Below are 27,453 nucleotides of genomic sequence, written 5' to 3' on the forward strand. Positions count from 1 at the left end.
TCGCACTGGGAACCCCGGGAGCTCCAGCAAACCAAACGCCTCAGTTCCTGTTGCGACATCACCGGATCTTAGAAGAGGATGATTTACAAAGGCAAAAATGTGAGTTTGTTTTGAAAGTTTATTGGATCATCTTGACACAAAATCATTACAGCAGCTTGGGGGATGTTGGTTTCTTTTTTTTTGTTTGGTTTTTTTTTTTTTTTTTTGTTTTTTTTTTTTTAAGGGAATGTTGATAGCAAATAAATTTGTGAATGTAACACATCATACAGTTTCAAAATTCTAGAATCACTGCACAGGATTCCGTAAGAGAAGACTCTACATGCTAAAGTGACAGTTTTCATCCATGACTTTAAAAAAAGCACTAATCGAGGAACATCATCCTTTCAGACAATTTAACATGTTCAGTTTCTAACACACGAACCGGTGACCAGGGGAGGTTGACCACGCTGACCAACACCAAGGCCTGGGCAGCGGAGAGCGGCTGCAGCACAGAGCTGGGCCCGGGACGAACGGGACCCCGAGCGGGGTCCGCACCGACCCGCGGGGACGGCGGCTGCCGACCTCGGTCCCGCCTCAGGAAAACCGTGCAGGCGGGCGCTCGGTTCGCTGGCTGTGGAACCACACGCCAGGACTGGGGGGGAGAAACAAAACATGAAAAGAAAGAGATTTTGGAGAAGGACGTGAGTTCAGCATCTCCAGAGGACGCGGTGACGGCCCCTTCCAGCAGGATCTCAGCAGCGCAGAACGGGTTTCGCTCTGCAGAGCCTCCCCGTGTGCCCCCTGCTCGCTGCGCCCCGGGCAGGAGGGACCCCCACGTCCCACCGGGGCCACCAAACCCGCGGGGACAGCGGGGGGACAGCGGGGGGACAGCGGGGGGACAGCGGGGGGACAGCGGGGGGACAGCGCAACGTCCGTGACCGCACAGCACCGAGGGGCAGTGCTGAACCCGCAAACCGCACAGAGCACAAGGGGTTGCGTGCGGGCGCTTCTCCAACCTGGCCGTGGTCAACCTCCGCGGGTGAGCAAAATGATGGAAAAGCAGGAACAGACCCCTTTGGATTTCCAGTTTCTTGCTACACTGACTTTTCAGGAATGTGAAATACAAGCGGACTCATAAAATACACGAGCAGAGGCTGCCCCAAGGGGAGAGGAGTGACAGGCTCCGTTTGCAGGGTGGAAACAGGAGCAGAGCACCCAACAGTAACACCTTCCGCCCGCGTTCGTTCGCTCTCTACTCTCGCGGCCGTCGCTAACAGGAGGTTAAGGCTCAAGGCAACTGCTATAAACACAAACTCGAACCTCCCAGTTCTCACAGGGCTCATCTGGATTAGCTCAAGGAGATGGAGGATGTTTATATGCTGATCACAACAGATCTGAGATAATAATAACAATAATAATAATAAATCATATATAAAAAAAAAAAAGAAAAAATAAAGAGGCCTTCAGGTCCAGCACCAGCCTCTGCTAAAAATATACATCAACGCCAGCAGCCCCGGAGACACATTCCACGGCCACGACCGCGCCAACCGTCCTGGCAATAGGCACGAGCAGCAGACTCTGTGCTACTGTTGATGAGCTTCTGCTTGGCCCAGCGGCCGCGCGGCGGCAGAGCCGCGGGGCAGCCGGCACGGCGCCGCCCCTCCCGCCGGCGGCCGCGCCACCGGGACCTCTTTGGGCTAGAAAGGGTTAACACCACAGCTTGTAAAAAGTTTGGAAATAAAAAGGTAACATACAGCCTCAAAATGTCTAAACTGCAAACATGGTGGAGTTAACTGAAAAGCACGTGCCCCAGGATAGTACATGCGTACGAGGGAGAAACTTAACACTTGGGTCTGCTCGTCTTTACACATTAGGTGTGTTTCTTGTCCTTGGAGTATTTTCTAAGGGATATTCAGCACTTGGACAATGTCTCTTTCATCTCATCCAACAAGTTGCTAAGCAGGGTGGAATCGTTGCATTTCCCATCTATGGATACAGAGTTCTCTCCCTTGGAAAGAAGGAAAAAAAGAAACCCGTTAGTTCCCGTTCGCAGCAGGGAGGAAGGGAGGACAGGGACCGTCCCGGCCACCCGGGACCGGAGCAGCGCAACGACACGGGCTGAGCGGAGCGCGCTCCGGGGACGCCACCCGCGCTGCCACCCGCCCTGCCACCCGCCCTGCACCACCGGGACCCCGGGAGGTACAACCAAACCGCCGCCGGGCCAGAGGAACGGAACCGCCCCGGGTGACGTGGACAGGAACACTCCCCTCGCTCCGTTCAGGTCGGGCGGGCTGCACACTCGGCTTCTCCCAGATCTCACTTCAGAGTGTTAACAACGCTCTCACCTTTTTCACCAGTAGGCAGACGTGATGGCCTTGGATAGAACGACTGTACATGGATGCGCACGAATCAACGCGTTCCACAACTGAAAGAAAGGAGGAGTTTCCATTGAGTGGGACGACTTTGGACAGGCGGCCGCGTCCCGTGCAGCATCGGCAGCCTCGCCTCCCTCGGGGAGCAGTCCTGGCCAGCGCGGGAGGAGGCAGCCGGCCAGGGACGCCGTACGTGCCTGGCTCCTATCTGGCCTGTTTCACAATCGCAGGGTTAGTCACTGGCCTTTCAAGTGAGCTGCAAATGTTTTGTAGCAAAAAGCGCTGATCAGAACGGAAGATCTCTTCCCCAGAAACGCCTTCAGTGAGGCAACATCTAATGCAGCCACCAGAACATGATGAAACCGCCATTTGTTTCGCTTCATCCAGTACTTGTGTGTTTGTTAATAAATCCAAACTCGGACAGCTCGCGCTCTCCGTTACCGAACAAGGCGCTGGGGAGAGGGGGAGCTGCAGCACCGCGGCTCACACGCGCTCCAGAGAACAGTCCCAGCCCTGACGACAAGGGAGTGAACCCCGCGACACCCGCCGCGTGCCCTGCGGGGCTGGAGCAAAGGCGCAGGGACAGAGCTCACTTGGAAGAACATTGTACGCTTGGAGGATACCAACGTATTCCCAAAAAAACTCCTCTCCCAAACGCATTTAACCTGGACACGACCTGCTGTCATTGCTGAGGCCACGGAGTGTTGTACTTGCCAAGCACAGCAGGAATTTTAGGATGTGGAATTCCGGAGACAGCCCGGCAAAGACTCACCTGAAAAATGATGATGAAAACAGATCTTTGCCAGTAGATGTTGGAAAGAAATGCTGATTCCATCTACCTTAATAGAACTCATGTGCAGATCCCCAGACTCGAGCAGCTTGGCAAAAGCATCACTGCAAAACAAGGAGGAAAGTAAACGCTCGTACTCGAAATTCAAGTGTAATCTGCCACATTAGCCCACGCAGACCTCGAGACATCTCAGGGTGCGCAAAAGGGGTTCACAGCGAATATGCGAACGACACTCCAGACTCCACTGGTACCCAGGACCTCAACCAGAGCTACCCGACCTCTGCCAGTCCACAGGGCACACAGCTCCTTCCCAATCACTCAAAACACATTGCTGGACATACTTTAACAGCCAGACACTGCACAAGGTAACCGAACTGTACTCAAAGCAGTCACGGCAGCCACGGCCGAACGCGCGCTGCATTCCTGCGCAGGCGCTGCAGCCAAAGCTCAGCTCCGCGTGGGCGGCAAAAGCACGGGGGCCGTGGCCCTGAACCGCACTTACCTATAGCAAGGCGTCGTGATCAAGTATGAAGCGCAACTGAAGTGCAATTTGAAATCTACTTTTTCATGGGTTGAACCTTCATCATTCTGCAACAGGTCAAAGGAACGGAGATGAACAGGAGCCCCAAGGCAGCAAGAAGAGGCACCACCCCCACCTACAAACAGGCACCAACGGCAGCCGGAGGGCCCAGCTCCCTCCGGCAGAGCCCGAGGGTCAGCCCGGGAACCCCAGGGAGACGGGGCAGCCCGGCTGCTGCGTACGCCAGAGCGGGTAAGGGACACGAGCGGAGGGAGCTGCCTGCGTTTGACTGCACTCTGCTGAAATACATTGAGCAGATAGAATTTAAACTAATGCTTGGAGATGTGGTTTTACAGTCCATTATTTCCCAGCAAAATAATAAATTAATCTCCCAGATTCTCCGGTACTGAAAATAGGACTAGGATGCTATTTTTAAGAAACCCTTATAATAGAGATAACAGCTGACCCAGAAGTAGCCACATCTGTGCCCACTCACTTCCTTTGAGCTCGTCAGGCAGCTCCTTCTTTGATCATTTTACTTAATTAAGATTAGAAACCCACAAAGTCTGACACAGGTCGATACTCATTAAACAATGCCTTCAGCTCTTCTTCTGGCTTTCCATCCTTATTAACTGTATCTAATAATTATTTTTCCAGCCCTGAACGAGGCAGCATCCAACTGATCTTCGGGTAACCGAGATCAGAAGAAACAGCCCGTGGGTCACATCCCGGTACCCGCGGGGGCTCCTCTCCCCGGCAGACGCGCCAGGGCGGTGATTTTCCAGCTGACAGTGTGGCACACGTTTCAGGCTGCCTGCTTCCACACTGCCAGCAATGGCAGTTCAGGACACGCTTAATGCACTACTGGGGACACTCGCTGCACAACATGTCATGTAAAAATACTTCCCACGTCACAGAATGGGCTGGCGCAGCAGACATGAAATGATGCCTAAAAAAACAAAGCTCGAACGCGGTGCTTTCCACCCGGGTCAGGCTCCCTTACACAGTTCCAAAGGAAGCAGGAGCAGAGTTTAAAGCTGCACTTACTTTGACTATAAAGGACAGCGTTCCTTTCAACTTCTGAGCCATGACAATACTCTGAAGTGTAAACACAAACTGGGCTTCATTGGAGATTCCTGGCGTGGAGAGAGGAGAGGGAGAATTGCGGTCAGAAAACGCGTTCCGTATCTACATCGTGGTTAGAATAAACCGAGCAGCAGCAGCTCAGCTTGATGCACTGACTATTTCTGAATCAAATTTAAGTTTTCCATGTAGTTGGAAGAGTCACACGCGCAATTCCTGTTGGGGATGTACAGCACTGAGCTCCCGGGCTCTGGAAGCAGCAGCGGTGGCTGGGATTTGGTGGTCATGGCGAGAGTGCCTGCGTGAGGGACGGCACAGCGGCAAGGCACCAAAACTGTGTGTGCAACTGGAACACAGACGGCTTTCCCAGTAGTTTTCAGAACTAATTAGAACCCTAATGTTTCCATGTGTTTCTTCCAATACACAAGTCTGTGTCACAAACTGCCTTATATAGAATAAAAAACTACCCCACAGCTACTCCCGGGGGATCAAAATGCACCCTGGAGTCACGACACCCCAGACGGCTCCTGTGAGCTGGTTTGGTATTCAAATTAACTCTTTGGTGAAGGAAGTGAAATTCAAAGTTCAGCCATCTGACGGTCTTATTGTACTGTGTATGAAGCCACTGCCCTTCATCTCTGTGTCTAACATTTAAGCGCTCAGCTCCCCATCCAAATCAGCGCAAACATTCCCTGCACGTGGCCTCTGCCCGTTAGAACGGTGGGACAACAGCTCGAGAACAGATCCAGAGCGGGTTCTAACGGCTCACAGACCTACAGCTCTGTTTCATTTTAAACCCACAGCTCCCCAGGGAACCGGGATCCCTGCGCGCGCTGCTGGCGCGTTCACGGGACGAGGAGCTCAGCGCGCGCTCCCGGCCCCGCGCGCTCCCGGCCCCGCGGGACAGACCCCGTGCTCACGGCCGCGCTGCCAGGCTCATCCCCGGCATGGAACGGTGGGACCGGGAATGCCGGGCACAGGGACACGTCCTCCTGAGAACGGCAAAGGGCCGCAAGTCCGACCGGCTCTTTCCACAGGAGGGCAGTGCAGGACCAAAGCTGGGCGTACCGGGGGGGAGCTGGAAGGGCACGGGGATCCCGTCGTGTACTGATGATCCTTCTGGTCGGAGCATTTTAGTGTTGAGAGAGTCCAGGACATTTAGTTCCATGCTCTTTAGGAAGCTAGTGCTTTTGTTCTCGAAGATAACAGAGACGGTAACCTGACTATCGTGCTGGAGGTTTCCTTGAATGTCATAGGTCTGCAAATGAAGGAAAATAAAAAAATCACAGAAAAGACTCAGAAACTTCAAAGAGCAAAGCACCAGAACAGAACACGGATCAGAACAGAGCAAGCTTCAAAATGAAGGTCACTTGGTACAGCTACAGGATAATGAAAAGCACACTGGTGATCGGCTCCATGGTACCGCCAAGCACCAGGAAAATACCAACTTAAAAACTTGTTGAGTGGACATACAAAGGAATGGAAGCGGAATGTTGTTGTATTTCTGCCTCCTGGGATGCAAAGAGTTGCTCAGTTCAATGTTGGCTACATAAAGTCACTGTACTGTCCCAGCGCATCCCCCCTTCTCTTAGAGAACACAGAAAGAGAAGACATCTGCATTTGAACCCAAAACACTCACCATTTTAATGTATGGATTTTCAGCAAGAAGGCGGTAACTGGACATAGGCTGAAAAACAAGGAAGAAATGACGTTTGCAGTATCGCTCATCTCTCTGACAAGGGCTGTCACTCCTTCACCAAACCCGCTCAGCGCCTGCCCAGGACACGCTACTCACTGGTAGTGGCTCATCGTCTAGTGTTCCGTTCTGCACCGACTCCGCTGGCTCCTCCTCGCTGCGATGACCCTTCTTTTTGGATTTCTTTTTATCCTTCGATTTCTCTTCTTTCTCTTTCTTGTGCTTTTTCTTCTTATGCTTGGAGGATTTCTACCAAGAAGAAGCAGCAGCTACAACAACAAACCCTTAACGAAACTCTGTATTTCTGTTCATTACATCTTGACCCCTCTAGCAATCTTTCCAGTTCGAGCCACAGAAATCCGAAGCAAAGCTCCCGCTCCCTGACCCCGCTGCCGCTCTGCGTTCAGTCCCAGGATCAGCAGGTGGCCAGATCTCAACTTACAGCTCAGCTTTAAAACTGCTCCCTGGCTCAAGGAACAACCAAACCTCGGGTGTTTAGAGCCCCTCGAGGAGGTAACGTTCCACTGCTGCCTATTTGCAGGTGGTCACTACACCGAACTGTTGGTAATTCCTATGTGCTTCTTTTTAGGGAATATGAGACACAACGAGAACATGGCTAAGGATGTTGGCAACTTAAACCGCTTACCTTCCCTTCATCCTCCTCCTCCTCCTCCTCCTGCTCTTCCCTTTCTTCCTTTTTGACCTCTGGAGGTTCCGCCACAACAGCAGCACCCACACCAGGCTCACTCTGTGTGGATTAGTGGGAGGGTTATGACACTAACAGAACGCAGCTGAAATAACTGAATCCCTCCCCCGCCCAATCTTAACAGTGACACGCCACCATCAACTGTTATTTCAAAATTTACATTAATAAGTTATCAAGTCTTCCATTTTATGTCTCTGAAACCTGGCAAATGTGATCATTCGAGGACAAGGTACAAAAGATTTCCTCCGAGGAATCCATCCCCCAATATTCCCTGTGTCTTCCTCTAAAATCTCCCATCAAAATTCATGAGACTTCTTCTATCAGTCTCTCTCATGTCTATTAATATTGCTAGTGTCTAGCTCATACTAGGAAATAAAACCATACACTAATAATATAAGATTAAACGCCACCAATAATATTAAAATCCACCAAGCCTGCAGCTGCACCTGTATTTCTATCTACTGATCTGCACAGCAGGATGAGCCCGAAACCCCCAGTGCCAGTGTAACGCGGGCAGATCGAACGTCACTGCGTCCCAGCAGAAGTGGAGGAGGCGCCGCCCGTCCCCCCCCCTCCCGCAGCAGCACAAGCACCCGCGTGGCAGCAGGAAACCCCCCGGCCGCGTCTGACCTGCGGCTGCGCGCTGGGGACAGCCGGCGCCGCGGCGCACAGCCACAAATCCAGCTCTTCCCCCTGCATTTCAGGCGAAAACAGAACCATTAGAGATGTTTGGATTGCATTAAACCCTCAAGTTTTCACAGCAACGCATTGCTCCAGAATGCTCAGATACAGGTGCTGCGACACATTTGAGAGCAAACAGTTCAAGCAGCTTAACTTCAACCTCCGAGCACACGTCCAAACCCCAAACCCGGACACAACTGGCAGCACCTGCAAATTACCACCAATTCTCATGGCCATTTCAGACATTCCAAGCACAGGGGCTGTGTCTTAGAGCAATAATATGGCCCATAACTGCAGTTTCTAAAATAACGCAAGTCTTGGAGAATCACCTTTTTCTCTTCATCCTCCTCTACCATCTTTTTCTCTTTCTCCTTCTTCTTTCCTTTGTCTCTCTCTTTTTCTTTGTGTTTCTTTTCTTTCTTTTTGGGTTTCTTGCTCTTCTTCTCTTCCAGGGGAGCTTCTGCGTCCGGTGACTTCGGGGTCTCCACGTTCCTGTGCCTCTGCACCGGCAGCTTCTCACTGTCTGCCAAGGGTCTTAAAAACAGAGACACCTTTTCTTTAAAGAGTTTAGCCCCCAAAATCTTAAATCAGCACAGACTCTGTACCAGAAGTTTATTCACGTAACCGCAGACACTGCCCTTGCGGATCAGAAATTAACAGAAACGATTTAAAGGTGACTGAGAGCCAAGTTCTTGCTGACACCTCATTACTCTTCAAAGTGGTAACTACAGACTTGTAGGCTGAGAAACACCTCCGAACACCTACACAGAGCCACGGCGTTTCTGCACAGCTGCTCTCCAAGAAGAGTAAAGATGTGCAACTGGGGGAAGCACCTGCACCGGGGTGGGAACTCCAGCAGAGGGAGGGCAGGCCGGCTCAAACGGCCCTTGAACCGTGTCTATTGTTGCTGATGAACACATCACTCCAATTGCAAATTGTTTTCAGCAAGAAATTCTCTCACTCTGGCAGCTTACACTGTGAACCTGAGCTCACCATTACATGTAGAAACTTGTGTTTAATATCAGATACCCCTTTCCAAACAGCATGAGGAAGCAGCTCAGATTTACAGTGTCCCAAATCCATTGCTTGAGGGAAAAACAAACGACAGAACCTCCTCCATACTTGTCAAACACTGTCCAGGAATCACTCAAAAGTTCACCAATTGCTTCATTTTCTATTTCTACAGTTGTTACTTACATTAACTTTCATGTTTATGCAGCAAACACCAGCTCGGGAAGGTTTCTATGGTTTCACCTGCCTTAATTTTTGTGCCCATATTGCACAAAGAACAAGACTCAATTCACCTTTTACTTTAAAACAGACCCTACGAAGGCAAGACAGACCCGGTCTGTGTGAACAGGAACCAGACCTCATCTTTGAGCTGTTCCACACATACCTGCACAGGAACGGGTGGTGCTGAGTCAGCGACGGAACACACTCCAATGTAAGGGGCAACTATTTCAATGGTTTCACCACCCTTCAAGTATTTAGAGTGTCCCGCTCAGCGGTGCGTTCTTACCTGGAAGGCTTTCCTGCCACCAGACTGCGTGCGAGCGTGACAGACAGAGCAGAGCAAGCACGGAGAGAGAGAGAGGACAGACGTGAGGAAGGCGGCAGGACAGCACGCGACTCGTGTGACACGGGGACGGATGGAAACGACACAGAAACCCAGAGGTGCCTCCTGGGGCACAGCGCTCACAAACTTCCCTGCTCAGCGTTTTCTATGCTCTTGAGGCTTGTTGTGCAAATACAGGGTCTGTAGTCAGGAATTCATTTCCTGTTACACATTTGCGAACGCAACAAGCTCACGATGTTTTTCAGAAACCATTCTTTCACTTTTCAAAAATGCTGCATCACTCTTTTTGCAAGTACCGAGGGGCCAAACCCCTCCAGCTTTGAGAACTGCAGAGAATGGCAGAGACTCCCAAGTTGGGTGTCAGATGCTATACATGCCGGTACTGTCCTCAGACCTTACAGGAGGCAGCCATGGACCATAAATCCACCATTATTTTTAGTGTGGCCATTTAGCAAAACAGCAGCCAAACCCCAAATCTCCACGTACAATACTTGTCAGTAAATCCTCAGGGGGCTCGCAGGGACTGTCTGCGGCGCTGCGGCCTGGGAGCTCTGTAACCTGCTCCAGCAGCTGAATGGGCCCAGGCTCTGGTCACGGTTATGACACACAGCTCACTCCATCACATTACAACAATATTTTTCAACAGTGGAACCACACTGAATATCCACAGGGCAATGGGGATGCTACGAAATGCGTGTTACTGGTCAAACAGTCACAAAGCGGAATGAACAGGCTTGGCGTGTGTGCAGCGGTTCTGAGATGAGCTCAGACAAACACACATCACAGCTGGAGCCAACATGGGTTAGATCAGAGAGATGCTGGGACACCCAAAGCTCAGACTAAGTCTCCCCCATCGGATCCCAGCTACGCTGTCTGCGCTTTCAGACCCCATTCAGTCACACAGAATGACTCCCTGCCCAACCCCCCACTACTGCAGCAGCTCAGCGTCCATCACCTGTGCTGCAGCGGGAGCCCAAGCGCGGATGATTAGAGAACCACAGAAAATCACAGCTCCCCAGTGCCCCCCCACCATGACACGGACACTTCACCAGCTCAGGGTGCTCAGAGCCCGTCCAGCCTGGCCTGGGGTGTCTCAGGGATGGTTCATCCACCACCTCTCTGGGAACCTGGGCCAGGCTCTCACCACCCTCAGCACAATAACATTTCTTCTTCGTGTCCAGCCACGTAGGGTCACAGCCAAGACAAGACAAGAGATTCAGTCTTTCACCTAGTGGACTGCAGATAGTTCAGCCCCGGTTCTGCCCTCACACATTCTGGCCAGCAATTGAGGAAATTCACACAGAAAACTGTCACTTACTTATCCAGATCTATATCAAGGGCCTTATATGGATCATTTGGATCTTTGTCATCCTCATCACTGGGCAAAGCGTTCTGCGGGAGAGATAAGGAGACCGTCCACTCAAGGAACAAACCACAGGCAACTTCAAAACTGAAGCTCTACACCCCCAGCAGTTTTTAGGACTGAGGCCCGGCACAGCCAGCCTGCAGGCAGCCACACCAACCATGCACTTCAATGCAGCATTGAGTGACACGGTTAATTTAGAACAGAAAACCATTCTTCACAAACTGCAGGGTTTGAATTGCTGCCGTTCGGTTTTGATTAAAGGAAATTTTAGGAACAAATACACATGACATCATTAGCATGTGCAATTAATTATCATCAGCTGCAAACCTGCTGACTAGACAGCAAGTTAATGTCAAAGCAAGGCAGCAGAGCATAATAAATGAAGTGACTATTTGGACAGTGTTACTTTTATAGCAGTGATGCAGATCGTTTGTTTTGTTGGGTTTTTTTAATAGCTTCAGTGGCAATTTTGGTCTTTTTTGTGCACAAAAGAGAATAATTTCTTCTCCTGCAAAGAACAGCCTGGGACCATCTCAATCAGTCACTTCTCAAACAGCTTTGCAAGAAGTCAGAGCTCTTGAACTGCAACAAGACCGACCGGAGGGCAGTTCTGGGGAAAAACAGCAGAGCACACAGACGAACCAACACAACTGACCTCTGGCATCTCTTCCGTTATGATATCGACGTGGTGAGCTGGAGCAATGTCCTCCTCGCTCTCCGTGTGCAGGGAGTTGTGCCGATGATGTTTGCCTCTCTTCTCCTTTTTCTGCTTTTTCTTTTTCTTGTCTTTCTCCAGTTTCTGTTTGTGTCTTCGCTCCTCTTCCAGTTTCACGTACTGGTCAGACATGGGCATTCCTGCGGGGGAGGCGAACTGCCGTCAGGCGGCACGGACACTGGTCGCTCGAACAGCACGACAGGAGCGACCCTGTGCTGGGTTCTGGGACGAGCGGGCTCAGCCCCCCGCGCCTCCGCGCCACCCCCACACCCCCCGGCAGTCTGCTGCCACGCTCCTCCTCTCCCAACAGGGCCGAGCTCCATCCTGCTCACTGATTCTTGTCCATGTTAACTGGATTACAAAGAGAATCTAAACGACTATTCACACACATGGAAGTCAAGGAGATATTTAAGAGCCTAAAATATCTTGCTTCTAAAAACCTAAAGAGGTATGATTCCTTTTGCTTAACTGCATTTCTGTAATGAATTTTCAATATTATTTGCACTTACCTGGAACTTTTAGGGGGACAGAAAGGTCAATCTGGACCACAGGTATATGTTCCACACCTGGAGTGTCTTGGTATCGCTGGGAAAACCAAAATCGGTTATATTCTGAGCATCGCCAGATGCGCATCTATATAAATAGACACTTTTCAAAACACCACACAATCTAATCCTTTAAGTGGACATTTTAAAGGCCAGGGACGGAACAGCGCGGTCCCAAATCCTGTGCGGCAGCAGGGGGTATTGTAAAGCCAGATGACAGCTATGAAACAGACCCCCCTTCCAGCCAGGCTTTTAGCTCTGCTGCTGTTTTTCAACACAAGCAAGACTGACAAAAGCAGTTGCAGGCAGCCAGTCAATGGGCACACTAGGAAGGGATCAGAGCCGCAGTGAAAACCAGCGCGTCCCAGAGGAAGCGGCAGCTCTGACCCTCAGCAAGAGCCGCAACGCAGTTATCCCGGAGACCAGCGAGAAACGGGAACTCACACCCACCTTCTGCGGGGAGGGAGAGCTTTTAATGTAAAACGGGTTGTTTGCCTGCTCTTGTTTCCGGGCTTCTCGACGCTAAAACCAAAGAGCATTTGCAGTTAGAATGTTTGTTTCTAAGCAAAGAGATAAAAGGCAAAGTGCAAAATCTCCCTGCATTTTTGGAACAATACAGAACTAGTTGCATGAAGACCACAGCACAGTAGCTTGTGTATGATAAACCAGTTTTGAGTTACAAGACACACTAGGATATAACTACAAGTGCTGTTACTACTATAACTAGTATTTCTCAGAACACTCTCCCTTTGCTTTTTAATTGTAGAGAGCTCCCAAACACCAGATTTTTATGGCAATCCAAATGATTCTATTTTCATTTTTGCAAAGAGAGGAAGTGAAAATTCTTTATGAAAACAAGGTCAGAAGCAGGAAAGGTGGAATAACTACTGAGAATGGCCACATTACAACAAAAACGAGCTTCTGCCTCTTTTCCTGCCAATGCAGAGCACGCGGAATCATGTTCTACCTGCCTAAAATGTTACCTATATTCAACTGTACATGTTTTGTTCCCATCAAATGAGCAGTTTCCTGAGCTGCAGAGGGCAGAACGGCTCCCTGGCTACAGGGAGGATCCACAACAGCTCCGACTGCTCTCGCAGCACTTACAACACGGCTACTGAATCACACAGGGAACAGCATTTTGACAGTCACTCACTCTGGCCAGCTCCTCTTCGTCTATTTCTGGCTGTCTGTGTCTGGAATGCCTCTGTTCCTCATCATGAAAAATCGTTTTGGGCTTTTCCTCTTCAGACTCGCTGTCTGACGGAGGCTCATTGATCCAGGCATCGAGGTCCAAACTGGTAAGAATTGTGGTAAACAAATAGTTTAACTCAGTACCCCTGTGCACTCCAGTTTTCCCAATCACATATTTAGCTTTACTATTTAAGTTTAAATAAGGCTTTGGCAGAGAGAAGGAACCTTACCCCTCTGGAACAGGGACTTTCTTCTGTGCTTTGGGCGCCACGGGGTTCAGCTCGCCAGCAAACAGGGCGCTGACTTCCTCAGCCACGGGTACTTCCTTTATTTGTAGCTTCTGAATATATTTTATTAGTTGCAAGATGCAAGATGCCTGAAAACAAATGCAGAAGCAACTTTGGAATTAATAACAAACTGAATCGAAAAGAAAACCCATGTTAACCCTCTCTTCTAGCTGTGCCCTTTTTCTGCCCTTACATGCTTGTATGATTTTAAAATCAAGTTGTTTTGGGTGCAATTGTGGCAAGCAGCCTCCAGAGATGGTAAAAGATAGAATAAGATCAGGGCTTCAGCATGAAACGTCACCACTCTTCCCACTCTAGTTCTAGAGCTTCTCTTTTACTGAGTTAGTTACACGACGTACAGAATAAACATACCACTCCACTGGTAACAACGGCTTTTATAAACCACACACGTCCACAAAAAGCGACACGTGTGCTCCACTACCAACAAGAGACTTTGTGTGATAAACTCCAAAGTCATTTTGTTCTCTTACCCTCTCCTGAACCTCTAGATCTGCACTCTGCACAAACTGCGGCAAACGCTCGATCATCAGCTGTGTAATTTCCTGAGCTGCTTCCTTCTCCCCAGCCTGTTCCTTCTGCTGCAGGATGGAGGCGTAGAGCTTCACCATGTTCTGGACATACACCGCCTGGATGTGGCCGGGTAGAGTCGTAACTTTAGGCCTCAACATTGCTTCTAAAGTTTGGTTCGCCTCCTCGAGGTGCCTATAAAGACAGAGCGGACAGATGCAAAACAACTGCGAAATTTCCACATTTCATCAGTCTTCATAGAGCATTTTTCAAAGGAAGCCGCTCGAACCGTATCAGGCCTTGTGCTCGCACTTACTCGGAGAACTCCCCGCAGATCCAGGCAGCAGCGTACAGCACCTCGCAGATGCCGTTCCGCTGGGTGTTGCTGGCGATGAGATGAGCGTTGTCCAGGAGCATGGCCATCTGGGAAACGGCAAATTTGCGAATCGCTTTAACTCTGATGGCGACGTCCAACATCTGCGCCGCGATGAGGTGCCCGTGCCGCGTGCCCTCCAGCCGGGTCAGCTCCACCAGGATGCTGATGTACCTGCAGGGAGCCAACGGGACGCAGCTTTGTCAGCAGACAATCACCTGTCACTGCTGCTGACCATCTCAAAGCTGACACAAAACCACTGACCATTCGAAGTTTGTGATATATTGATAGTTGGACTGACTGCAAATGTCTATGATTTTGGTCAGCAGCTCATCCCGGTACGTCGTCCCTTCTGCTTTATCCACGTGAATCATCAGCTTCTTCACTATCTCCATCAAGTTCTTCTTCGATACCTGTTGAAGTATTGGAGGGGTAAACACAACTAAGCCATTTCCCACACTGTCAAGTCCCTCTAAGTCCATTCAAGCAGCTCTTTGATGGACCTGTGTCGTGTATTAAGAAATCAGAACCATCTCTCCAGGCCCCAACCTGAGTCACATCGTAAAAGGAACCCATTTATTTCTTTTCAATGTCATTATTAAAGCAGAAGCAGCACAAGTTTACAAGACCAATGCTGCAGGAAAGCTGAGAGTCAGAATTCCTAACAGCAACATAGAAATCCTTATTATCACAAGGCTACTGGGGAGAGAGGGAAGAGAAAGCTGCATGTTTTTGTGAGATCTCCTCCTATGGGGTCACAAGGACTGGAGAGTAAAGGACATCCGTGTAGAAACGCACCATGCCGTACAGGAGATCCAAAGCTCTGAGCCGGATTGACTCATCTTTGTCATCCAGACACTGGAGAATGAGATCCTTGTGAGACTGGACTGACTTGGGATGTGTTTTCAGGATTTTGGACATAGCCAACAGTCCCAGGTATTTCACTGCGAAAGACAAAATAAAACTTCTTTCCAAATATAGAAACGCTGGTTTTTGTCGAGCGTGAAATCTTAATTCCACATTAAAAACCTCAGCAATTGTTTACAACGCACCAGACACTACAACAGTGAGCAAAGTGTCTGGGGAAACAGCTCCTTGCTCTGAGGCTGCTGCGGTTTCTCCCCAGTGGTTGGTTGCTCAAAGCTTCCACGAAGACAAGCAACATACTTACAGTTCTGGTCAGAATCTTCTATCAATATCCTTAACTTCTGAACACAAAGCTGGAAGAAAAGACCACGGTGTGCTTATTGCAAGCCCTAAAAGCCTTAAAGTTGACTATGCAACCAACCCCAGCCAAGCCCAGCGCTGTACCTGGATGCTCGTGCTGTGGTTCGGCATCCCAGACGACAGAGAGATCAACACTGGAACCAGAAGCAGAGATTCCTGTGGGTATTTCTGCGTTCCGAGGAACGCAATAACCCAACAGCTCAAGGGCAAGGCCAGCTCGGCTCACAGGACCCCGCGCTATTCTTGTTTGGGGGTCTCGGGCAGGAGAGACAGTTGTTACACAAACTGCAGTTTCATCTGCCTTAAGAGTAACGGCAGCAGGGCTGTAGTGACTCAGCGCCACCGACGGACAGCACAGGATTTCAGTTACACAGGAACACAACGTCTGTCAGGCGCCTTATTTCAGTTATAGAATACATGAGGTTAAAAAAAGGTTTACAGATGGTGTTAATTGATGACAAAGTTCATCTTTTTTTTTCTAGGTCTCAAATTTCAGTTCTCACCTGCTATTACCGTGTTCACACATTCGTATAAGAGAGACATGGCTGAGGTGCTGAAACAGAAATCAAATGTTTCAAAAAAGGAACAAAACCAGCACATTTTGATGAGTTGTCAGCAATATCTTGGCGCTAGTTAACACCTTTAATTACACAAGAAATTGCCAGTATTCTGTTCCATATAGCTTCAAACTAGATCAAATGGTTCTCGCTTAAAAACTGTCGGGGGGAGGAAGGACTACTGAATATTTAAACCCAATAATCTGGGAGGAGTAGCAAGTACCAGCACCGTAATGCCGGGATGGGGATGGAAGCGGAGACTCAACGCCCGTGTCTGGGCTGACACGGGCACGAGAGGGAATTCACTGCGCTCCCCGCTGTGCTCCGGTGGCTGCAGGTGAGCACAAGAGGCAAATATACAGCTGAGCCTTTCTTAAGCCAGAGCTTTTATATATTCTCCATAGTCATCTCTGGCTTAAAATGAAGTGAAAGGAAAGCAAATTGCTCCAATTTTCCTGCCTGCTCTGGAGAAATTCATGCTGACAGGCACCCAAAGATTTTCCTTTAAGGTATTTTGTCTCACTCGGGTTTTTCAGGAACAGTCCTGACGCGATTATCTCGTGATACCTGAAGCCAAGATATCGAGGCTCAAGAACACATTCAGAAACGCATCCACAGGCCCAACAACTGACCCACCACAGGCACGTCCCCAGCCCTGGCCAAGCAAAGAACGCTTGTCGTACGAACCTATGGATGAGGTTGGTCAGGGGCTCGATCAGTTTCTTCCCCAGCCTTGGTTCTAATGGAGTAAGAGCACCAAACTATTAAAAAGAAATGCAGACAAGAAAGGGATTTAACAGCTGCTTTTAAACAGTATAAAAACATGATTTACATTTCAGTTCACTATATTTAAACCAAACTACGTTAAAATATTTCTGTCTCTTTGGTTATGTTCACAAACATTAGAAGATATTCCCCGTTTCTTTTTATTTGGATTTAATGGTAGTTACACCTCCACACGAAAAATCTATTTTTGCGCCTGAGGTAATTAACAGGAACCCAAATCCTGCGAACACAGATCCAGAATACTTGCCAGTTTTATAATTTTAATGAGAACCCAATTATTGGTTGACGACGTCATCAACTTGAAGAAGAGCGGAGCCAGGGAAAGGTAGTTCTTGGGATTGCGTCGGGCCAGCTCGCAGATCACGTTCACTGCAGCGGACTGCACACCTGGGCAAAACGAGCGGGAAAAGCAGGAACCTCATCAACGCTTAATTGTAATTGAAGTTTCTGGTGCAGAACGCCCAGGACAACAGCAGCTAAAGATTCAGCCTTGTGTGGTTCAGCCCCATCACCAACCGCGAGGCGGGAACTAAACACAGGATTCTGGCTGGTTTTTGATACATCAGCAAGCTGGGGATCTGCTTGGGGTCCAGTATTAGAAACGCCAGGACAGCGCCGGCGTCCTTCCCGCTTTACTGCGGGCAGCTTGGCTGTGGGACACGACAATATAACAACCAATAATCCCACCCACCAGAACACTTCCAAACATTCCTGCTTCTTTATGGTGTATTAATTAGACACATCTAAATACAACACAAAAATACTGAGTCCTTCAATCTAACTAGACAAGTTAACTCCCTTCTAATTGCTCATCCTCTAAGCTGATTATTCTCCGTTTGGAATACGTGACTCTGGATGGTCTGGGTTTTCTAGTGGAGAGCAGTCCTTCCCTCCACAACAGGTATTTTCTTCCCTCCGTTTGCAGGTGCGGGTTGTGTGTGTGTCTTTGCCTTCTTTAAAACATTGTCCCTGGAAGACGCATCTTCCATGTCCACACCAGATTAGTCCCGCCCATGCAATAAAAAGTCTCTAAACCGACTGCAGATCGGAGAACTGCATCGCACACCAAATTGTTCCAACAAGCTCATGGTGTTTTGGTGCCAGGGAAGACCAAGCAGAAGTGTGACCATGATACAGAGCGACGGCGCATTCCCCGTGCTGCAGCTGAACTCACCGAGGTGGCACTGAGGAGCCCGGACAGCAAGTCGGACTCAGAGCTGGAATTTCATAAAGAGAAAATAATCCGGAAGTAATCTACTGAAATGCACTCACCGGGATCTGGATCTTCAAGTTTCTCTTTAAGGCGAGGAAACGCGGGACGGAGGGATTCCGGGTACTTCAGAAAAACTTTGTACATGATTAACACGGCCTTCTTCCTGATGTAAGGCTTTGTGTGAGACATCTGTGAACGAAACCATTGCCACCGGGCTCTTAGGAAGTTTGTGAGCCCAGAGCTCTTCTCTAGGTCCGTATGTCCCCCCACCGTCTCAAAATGTCACCTACTTTTGGAACACACGGCTTTGAGGGGAGAGCTACATACTGTCATTTATCACTAAAACTAAGAGGAATACTCTATGTCATCATCTTGAGCTAAGATCTGCAAAGGCTCCCCAAAAACCCCACAAGAACAACCCATTGGTTTTCACGTGCAATACTTCTAAATTTATTTACCAGCTTTGAACCATTTAACATTCTGTAATTACAGGAAAAACGTGTTGTGTGTTGTCCCAACCTTCTCCACTCACCAGTGTCATGATGTCATTTGCCAAGTCCCTGGCAAGATCTGGAGTAACAAAACAGGACAAGCCAGTCAGTGCAACTCCAGTATCATACTGGTTAGGGCTACTCAGGTCCTAGAAAAGGAAAAACACACTCAAACATTCCAGATCACACACAATGTCGAGAAACAATTTTCTCAGCCCAATTTCATTCGCTCAACAGATACGAAGCAGAACTTCTACTGCATGGGAATATTTATACCAGCTATGAACAGGAATGCTCTCTAACACCTGCTAAAGTACAGCTGGCCTGGGGTTTAATGATGGCCATGAGGAATCTTTAAACACTTAAGAACTTTACAAATATATCTGTAATCTGAAGATTAGGAAAATAATGCTGTACTCCAATAACTCCAACCATTCAAGTGCTAAACTGAGTGAAAATGAACACAGACACCTGGGCACATGAACGCAGAACACAAGTCTACATGCAGGCAGCACCATTCTACAAGCAATCAGAGCCTGATCTGCTACTGCCAGACGAAAACAGGCCTCACAAATGGAAATCTTGTGGAGCCAGGTGATGGTTCCTTTTACTTCAGGAATGGGGACGTTTTTCTTACCGTTACATTCGGGAATAATCCATACGGATTGGAAAATACAAGTAGGGAGACAGAGCAAGCAAAAATTAAGAACTGAAGTCAAAAGTTTTACCTTTCGGATCTGATTAGTAGTCAACATAATTACATCAGTCCCTTCATGAAAGCACTGGGAGGCAGCCAGGTAACCGATTCTCTAGAAAGGGCAAGGAGAAGAAAAGCAAAATAAAGTTCAGACAACATTTAGATGAGCGACCACCAGTAGCTTCATGAGCAACACTAGAAAGATGAGGCAGGAGGTTTGTATAACGTGACAAGGTTCTCTGTTCTTTCCTGGTATAAATCCCCTTTCCTAATCTCAGACAAGTAATATCTCCAGTGACAATACATCTGTCTTCAGGATATTAAAACCAGCTTTACCTCCTCTACTTTTTAGTACACACAGGTCCAATTACCATGAAGATGTACAAATAAACCAGGACTGTCAGTAGGAGAAATGGAGAATATTACATTTATTTTGTCAGTACAAAGCAAGAATAATGCTCCACGACTCCCGACTTTCAGGTATTAAAGCCCAATTTGGAAACTATGGACCAACGTATTCACTAATTAGAGTACTGAAGCAGCTTGGCAAGTACAGCTGGAGTTACACCGAACACTCACTTTGAAGGTAAACTTGGACGCGCTCATGACCTCGATGATGTTGAAAGCAGCCCAGCTGATGTCGTAGCCCAGCATCTGTAACTGCGAGCAGAGCGGCCACAGTAAGAAACTTCGCAAGTAAGAGACTCAAGAAAATGGGTCAAGATACCTCAGAACACTGAGGATGGAACCAGAGTCTAAAAATAACACTATAAGACATCTTGAGTTTATGAGTAATGCTCCATTCTACGCCACTCGCAGTATGTGAATGAAGTCTCCAGGTTCCACCAGAAGCAAGTTTTGAGCAGTCTGCGTTACTTCCAGGTAACACAGCTGCAGTTATATAAGCACCATTGTGAAGGTTTCCCCCCCAGCCCGGATTTTGCTTTTAAATCAAAACCAGAACAGAACCACAAAAATAATTCTTCAGAGGTATTTCCCTCCTCTCCCTCTTGACAAAGGGCTGCGCAAAGAGAAACAAACCCCAGGTCCAAGCGCTCATGCCATGGTGTGACGAGAAACAGCCCAGCTGAAAACAACTTTTTAAATTGGATTAGTCTGAAATCAGATTAGCTTCCTGACCTATTCCTGAAAGAAATTTGTACCAATACTGACGCCAGCACGATGAGCGGAACGGGAACAGGGAGCCCTTGATGTCAGACATGTGGGAGCATTTCCACCTGCACGCTGAGAACAGCAGGCGGAGCCAGGAGCAGCTCCGAGTCAGCAGGAAGTTAAAGAGAAGTAAAGCTGGGACCACGCCGCTGCCCAGCAGAGCACTTACATAGGTGAGTTTGCAGACGGCGTTGGCTTTCACGGCAATGTTGTCCTGCTTCAGCTCCTGCTTGATCTCATCGATGCACTGGGAGATGTATTTTGCCTGAGGAAAATAAACAATAATTTGTACTCATTATGAGTTTTGTGGATTTCGAGCATGTTAGTGAGAAGAAATAGCAGAACTCATCATGTGCAAGCACCAGATTTCACACACACGATTTAGGGGAGCACGTAATTCTGACAAAGATTTTACTGAACGAGAAACTTCACAACTCTCTTAGAAGGCCAAAAGTCCACGGAGATGTTTCTGCCGTGGTTTCCACTCCTCACCATCCACCCCTCCCTGCTTCGCAACACACTACGGTTACTGCACTCATTTCTCGGTCATTCAGCAAGCGGAATGTCACAGCGTTTACAGTTCAGGTCCTTCCTTCCTTTCCAATCAATCACATCTGTGCTTGTGGGAGGGAAGCAGGAGATTTGGATTCTAAACCCGTTGCCTGAGAGAGATTCATGTCCAGGTAACTCCCATGGGAAGTTTAAGCTCTTGAGTTTAAAGTGAAAAAAGAAAAAACAAAAAAAAACCCCAAACCCAACAACTTCTGATAGTAGCAAACACACACCTGATCAGAGCTGCTGAAAGAACGACTGACACAACACGCAACTGATCTCCCAGCGCATTGTACCCAGCCTTGAATATTTGATGCGCACACAAGAACACGCTGGGACAGCGTCACAGAATCCTGCCCGCGTCTGTCTCGTTGCCACGTCTTGCTCAGCACCGGTTCCTGTGCGGAACTGCAACGCGCAGCTTCTCAGTCTTTACGTCCATCACCACAAAGCATCGCTGGCATTTCCCACAGCACCGATCCCCAAACTACTGAAACACCGGCTTAAGCTTCCTGCAAACCTCTCGGGAGCTGAACACAAACTACAGTGCGACCAGGAGGGGAAGGAGAAGCCCTGCACATGCAGATCCCGAGTCCCCAGCCCCCTGCTACCAGGGACCCAACTAAACCAGCAACTGCCCCTCCAAAGAGCGGAAAAGACATTACAGAGCTCAGATCTGAAACCCAACTGCGGGAACTGGAAGAGCAGAAGGAAGCCCCTCTACATGGCTGGACTTCCAATCCTACCAGACTCCAAGGAACGAAAGGCCCTATTTATAGAAAGCTTTAAAGGATCAGCAGGCATTAACTTTTTGTTAATCTGCAGAGTAGCGCTACCAGCAATGAGCAATATGAAGAAAACTGATCCATTTAGTCTCCCACTTCAATGTGAAACGCAACGTGTCTTCAGTCTGATCACAGGATTTGTTAATTTAATTGCACGACAATTAAACGATCCTCAGGGGCCCGTGCTGTGTAAATCATAGCCGAGCAGACAACCTTTAAGGCCAGAGAGATGCTACTAAAGCTTCCACTAGCCATGCTATTTTCTGCACCTTGTACCTCACTCAAATATCTTTACACTTCCTACCACCTGGATTTCAGCAGACTGCCCTTCGGATTATGAAGCATTTCCATTTTCCAGCATGAACCATCAGGTTTTTTAATAACCCAGGAACACAAATGCTTCTTTGTGAGTGGTCCCATGACTCGGTCTTTCTGATGAACATTGTTCAAAGGTTCCCTTGCTGCTCTTCATATCGCACCAGAAACAGGACGTGCTGCCATTCGAAGTGAAGAACCTAAGGGTACTCTTTGTACACTCTATATGTTCACTAACCCACATCGCAGAGGAAGAGGTTTTTCAATCACTCTTGTGGACATTGACATGAGAGGAAATCACAAAAGGCCACATTTTCCACACTCAGCACTGGGACAAAGAGCTGCATCAAAAAGCATCAAATAAACAACTCTCTGAGGATGTCCACAGTGCAGAAAATTAGATAATATCTTCATTTTACTTTGAATTTTCTGTCTGTTCTTCCAGCGACCTCGCAAACAGTGCAGCGATGGGCACTCCATTTCTGAGGATGAGGCTCCAGCAGCTCTTTCTCCCCCCGGACCTATTTGGGCAGAACTTTTACTTAAAGATGTGAGAAAAGCCACCTGGAGCGCTCCAAACCCTCGGAAGGGACAGCTACTGAGGGATCTGCACGGGGAACAAAGCTCTTAGCCCCACTTACGCCACAGTCAATTAAGGAATATTTACCAGAGGAGAAAGCAAAAAGCTAATGAAAGGCAGCACTAATGCAAAGCCTCTGCTGCTCTCTGCTTGTAATCACCCCAGAAAACCCACATCTTGGCTCACGTTCCGCGGCTCCAGGCCCTTTGTTTTCCGTGACACAGCAGATAAGGGACATTGTCACACAGGCCTGGCCACCGTGCCGGCCACCCCTACTCTGCTTTTTTACCAGCTGAGGTCCTTATCCAACTCTCCTTTGTGTATTGTTTCAATTTCCAACTTTGTCTTTTCCAGCGACTCACACGCTCAGAGAATTAACAATAGCAACTCCAGATCCACTTGAAAGTGGGTGGAATAATGAGCTTCCTTCGAAGATATGAACACACAGATGACAAGAGGAACTGCTGGAGCACCGGTGACCTGTCACCGACCCGCACGCCGTCGGTCGGGCTGCGTTGATCGGTCTTGGGCACCAACAAGCTTGGAGCACTCCTCAAAACTCCTATTATGTTCCATCCCATAATCTTCACCATTCGATGGTGACAGTGCAATAGTGGCCAGAGGCCAAGCCATCAGACGGGCTTCGGCCTCGCTGACGACAGGTTGTGCCCAAAGGACTTTGTGATGTTAAAAGATTCCTCAAAACTCCTTACGCCACGATTTCAACTGCAAATGTGTCAGCAAAGCAGCCGAGTGTGCAGCCAAGCACGGCAGCGCTGCACCTAGGGAAAAAGGGCTTTTTTAACAATACGAGCCCACCGTCCTCAGGTAACGGCCACTAAGAAGCGAGAATGGCTTGGTGAGCCCTGTCTTTGAGCAGGGAAGTACGTATTTCACAGCATGCACACACTCAACATGCCTCTGCTTAGCATTTCATTATCAACTGAAATTCGTGTTTATTTTTTGCAATCAGAAACACCAATTGCTCATTTTGCTCCTGTATAAAACAACTTCTTAAACCAGCAAGGACATACTTATCACCAAACACTACACACAAGAAAATGTTAATATGCTTTTTCCTGAAAGCATCGATTCCCAAAGAAGTCAAGTGCTAATCCTGACGCACAAGCAGCGGATTCTCTGAAAGACAAGGGAGACATTTCGGGCAGGACTCTTAAACTCCTTCTCCCTCCTTAAGCATCCTCCAGTAAATCAAAGGCATTGGAACAGAGGGCTATGGTCTGAACAGAACAAAGCACCACTCATTTAATATCTCTGTTTCTGTTAGTTCATCATTTCAGTTTTATAAAAGAACCTCTCACCATAGCATCTGACAGTAGCCTCCTTGTTGGGACCAACAAACTCCCTAACTGCAAAACACTATGCAAAAGTCAAACAGCATCAAAGGGTCATCCCTTCTCTTATTTCACATTCAGGAGAACACTCCTAAACAGAAACAATTTATTAGTTTGGAATACCTAGGAAAATCTGGTATACTTTTCACAGTCTGTGGTACAAGCCCCTACCCCTTGGACCTGCTGTGCAGCACAGCCATAAAAAGCAGACACAAAGTGCAAGAAGTTACTCCTTAGGGTACAAAATCACCTCATAGCAGATGAAAGACTCGCTGCTTTCACTACCAAAGGATTCATTTTCAAAATGAAAGAGAAGGAGATACTGGAAGTGAAGGTCAGGGGAGAAGGAAATAGGATCAAGCCTTCTTTGCAGGTGTGGCTTTCCCTCCAACTCTGAACCGGTGCCGGCAAACACCGCGGGGATTACAGCGTTCGTCCGGCTGCTGGAAAGTAAACACGACATGTCAAACCAGGAAAAGATCTAACGCCTTACGCTGCCTCACTGCTTCCACGCCAGCGCTCCCTCGCAGGAGGCTGATGCAGCTCCAGTCTTCCCCAGAAGGCTGGAAAATGCGCAGAATGTCTGCACGGAACAGCAACTGTGTTAACTCCCACCTGAGCTCTCATCCTCACACGAGACCACCACTCCGCTCTCAGTGTTTTAAACTCAAAAGAAATGGGTCAGCTTCGGATACAGAGCACAAACTCCAATGCGAAGGTGCTCTGGCAGGTAACTCAGCACTCTGCAGTGAGGATGGGAGCTACGGCGCCAGGCACCTCCAGTGCCCCCTCAGTTCCTCCAGAGCTGAGGACACTTAAAATCTGCTGCTGAAGAGCTCGTGGCACTTCATTTACTCCCCAACAAGCCCTGGGGCGTGTGCCCAGGAGTCCCCGCGGTTCAGGATGAACACATCACCATCAAGAGGAGCGCTGGAGCTCTGTCAAAAATGGAGAAACACGGGTCGGGTCTGACCCGAGGCGACAAGCGCTCGGCACACACAGCGTGGGCCTGAGCGTGCTATGGGACGTGCTCCACAGAAACACCGGCCACCTGTCCCGGCTCTGAGTACAACGCCTTACGTGTCCACATAAAGATGCTCTTTCCACTTCTCCACGTTTTCCACGTTTTGCTGGGCGTTGCACACTTCGTACCAGCCCTACCTCACCAAAACACCCATAAACTTAACGTATGCTAAAATAGAAGTGTAAGTTTCCCAGGTATCACCACTAACAAACAGCACCTTGTCCCGCGCACAACAGGCTTAAAAGCCATTGGAACATTCAGGTGGTTTTGGAAGCTGTATTTTGTATTTCTGTCCAACAGCACCAGTAATGAAGATCATAGTTTTCCAAACTGTTTCATTTGGTTACGTGATTACAACTCTCCCAGCTGACTCCATTTGGGTATTGTACTCATATGAAGGGTCACTGCAGTTGACAAATATTTTTAGCCTGTCGACAGCTCCACCACAACTCACAGATATTCCAGCAAAGCGCAGCTTTAGGCCGCTCATCAGAAAGTTCCTAAGGCCATGAGTCCTCACTGGGAGATGAACACAAAGGACACCCTCGGCGTCCATCACCTCCCAGTTAACCCCTGACACTCCAGCGGGAAAGTCCCACAGAACTCGTCATCCAGAACGTGTGTTTCACCTGCACTAACGTCCTGACCCCGAGCCACTCACACGAGAGAATAACAAGCCAAGACATCCAGCTGCTTTCTGCCCACAGAAACTCAGAAACAAGAACACATTTAAATCAGAAGGTATAAACGTGAATAATCTGAAAGCCGAATTATGGCTGAACTCGGCTTTCCTATACACCAGCCTCATGATGAAAGCCGTTCCATTTACCACAGTAACAGAACCCAGTGCACGAGGCAGGGATGCCGCTGTTCTGTCCACAGGGACCTCAACGCCACCATAAGGCGCCCGAAGGGAAAGTGAGTGCCACGCGTGACCCCGTGACACCCCCGTGCTCCCGAACCTTCTTGCTGTCCCACAGCCCTGCCCCAGCCCAACGCCCAGGGCCACCTGCCTCCTTTGGTTCCTGCTCCACCTTCCCCAAAGCAGCGACATCCCGTTCCAGGGCCAGGACCGGCCTGCGCACCGGCCCGGGCGCTGGCAGCCCGGGAGCCGCTCACCTCGTCCTCCTTGTGGTTGCGGATCCCGCGCACCAGGTCCTGCAGGTTCTTGTCGAACATGCGGTCGATGCTGCCCTTCACCATCTTCAGCGCCATGGCGGGGCCGGGCCGGGCCGCGGGGCCTGCGCGCGGGGCTCAGCCCGGCCGGGGAGCGGCCGCTGCTGCTGCTACCGCTAGAGGCGGGTGGAACCAGCGGGCCGGGCCGCTCACATCCCGGGCAGCGAGGCGGGGGCGCGGCCGCTGTCCCCCGGCGCGGCGCGGGGCGGGGCGGGGCGGGCAGGGCGGCCCGGCGGCCACAGCTCCGCTCGGCTCCCAGCGCCGACAAAATGGCGGCCGGTCAGCTGAGGGCTCGGCCCCGCCCCCGCCCGCCTGGCCCCGCCCTCAGCACACGGCTACGCCCACACCTGCCTGACCACGCCCGGCCTGCCTAGCCACGCCCCCGTGCCCGCCCCAGCAGCGCCTGCCCACCTATCCGCTCTGCAGCCCTGCCCACTCTGCCATAGACCACGCCCACCCCGCCTGTCTCGCACCGCCAGTGACAGCGACGTCACTGGCCCCGTCCACCTCTGCCCCCGCCCCCTTTCTGGCCCCGCCCCACCGCTGTGATCCCGCCCGTCCCACGTGGCGGGGGGGGGGGAGCGCGCCCGGCGGGGACATGAGTGGGGCGGGACACGCGTGGGGCAGGGGACACGAGTGGGGCCGGGGTTCCTCCGTGGGCCTGACTGTGGCGGGAGCTCGTGCTGCCACTGTCCCTGCATTCGTCCCCTGCCCCCGCGGCGTGTGTCACCCAAGGGAACCACCCGAAACCTCGCAACCCCCTGGTTTTGCACCCAGGCCGTGTCAGTGGCTCGGCTGGAGCCCAGGCGCACACACTGTCACACCGTCACACCCGGGGACAGGGCCAGGACGGGGGGCCCAGGCTGGGGGACGCAGCATCGTCACGGACCAGCAGCACTAATGAACCGCCAGCACTAATGAACCGCCAGCACTAACGAACCGCCAGCACTAACGAACCGCCAGCACTAACGAACCGCCAGCACTAACGAACCGCCAGCACTAACGAACCGCCAGCACTAACGAACCGCCAGCACTAACGAACCGCCAGCACTAACGAACCGCCAGCACTAACGAACCCGCGCTGCGGGCGGAGCCGGGCAGGACAGACGGA

The 27,453-nt window shown here is 49.8% G+C and overlaps 2 protein-coding genes across 2 annotated transcripts in view; one reads left to right on the top strand and one right to left on the bottom strand.

The window, feature by feature from the left end:
- AP1M1 (adaptor related protein complex 1 subunit mu 1) overlaps positions 1–27,453 on the top strand; it is a 60,038-nt gene that overhangs the window by 18,510 nt on the left and 14,075 nt on the right. The window lies entirely within an intron of this gene.
- On the bottom strand, positions 101–26,616 carry AP3D1 (adaptor related protein complex 3 subunit delta 1). Its single transcript, XM_082072161.1, has 32 exons — positions 26,286–26,616; positions 20,725–20,820; positions 19,962–20,042; positions 19,414–19,494; positions 18,727–18,834; positions 18,254–18,383; positions 17,229–17,368; positions 16,883–16,956; positions 16,142–16,191; positions 15,723–15,772; positions 15,583–15,631; positions 15,210–15,355; positions 14,676–14,824; positions 14,355–14,585; positions 14,002–14,233; positions 13,454–13,599; positions 13,186–13,327; positions 12,480–12,551; positions 11,994–12,069; positions 11,425–11,624; positions 10,722–10,795; positions 8,157–8,361; positions 7,777–7,839; positions 7,087–7,188; positions 6,540–6,689; positions 6,384–6,431; positions 5,813–6,002; positions 4,709–4,797; positions 3,644–3,729; positions 3,124–3,245; positions 2,325–2,404; positions 101–1,987 (listed from the first exon to the last, which is right to left on the bottom strand). Exons 1-32 carry the CDS (start codon positions 26,379–26,381, stop codon positions 1,892–1,894), a joined length of 3,654 nt encoding a protein of 1,217 aa, XP_081928287.1. The 5' UTR covers positions 26,382–26,616; the 3' UTR covers positions 101–1,891.

This window comes from Streptopelia decaocto (assembly GCF_964273445.1).
Source record: "Streptopelia decaocto genome assembly, chromosome: 24".
In the NCBI taxonomy this organism is placed as follows: domain Eukaryota; kingdom Metazoa; phylum Chordata; class Aves; order Columbiformes; family Columbidae; genus Streptopelia; species Streptopelia decaocto.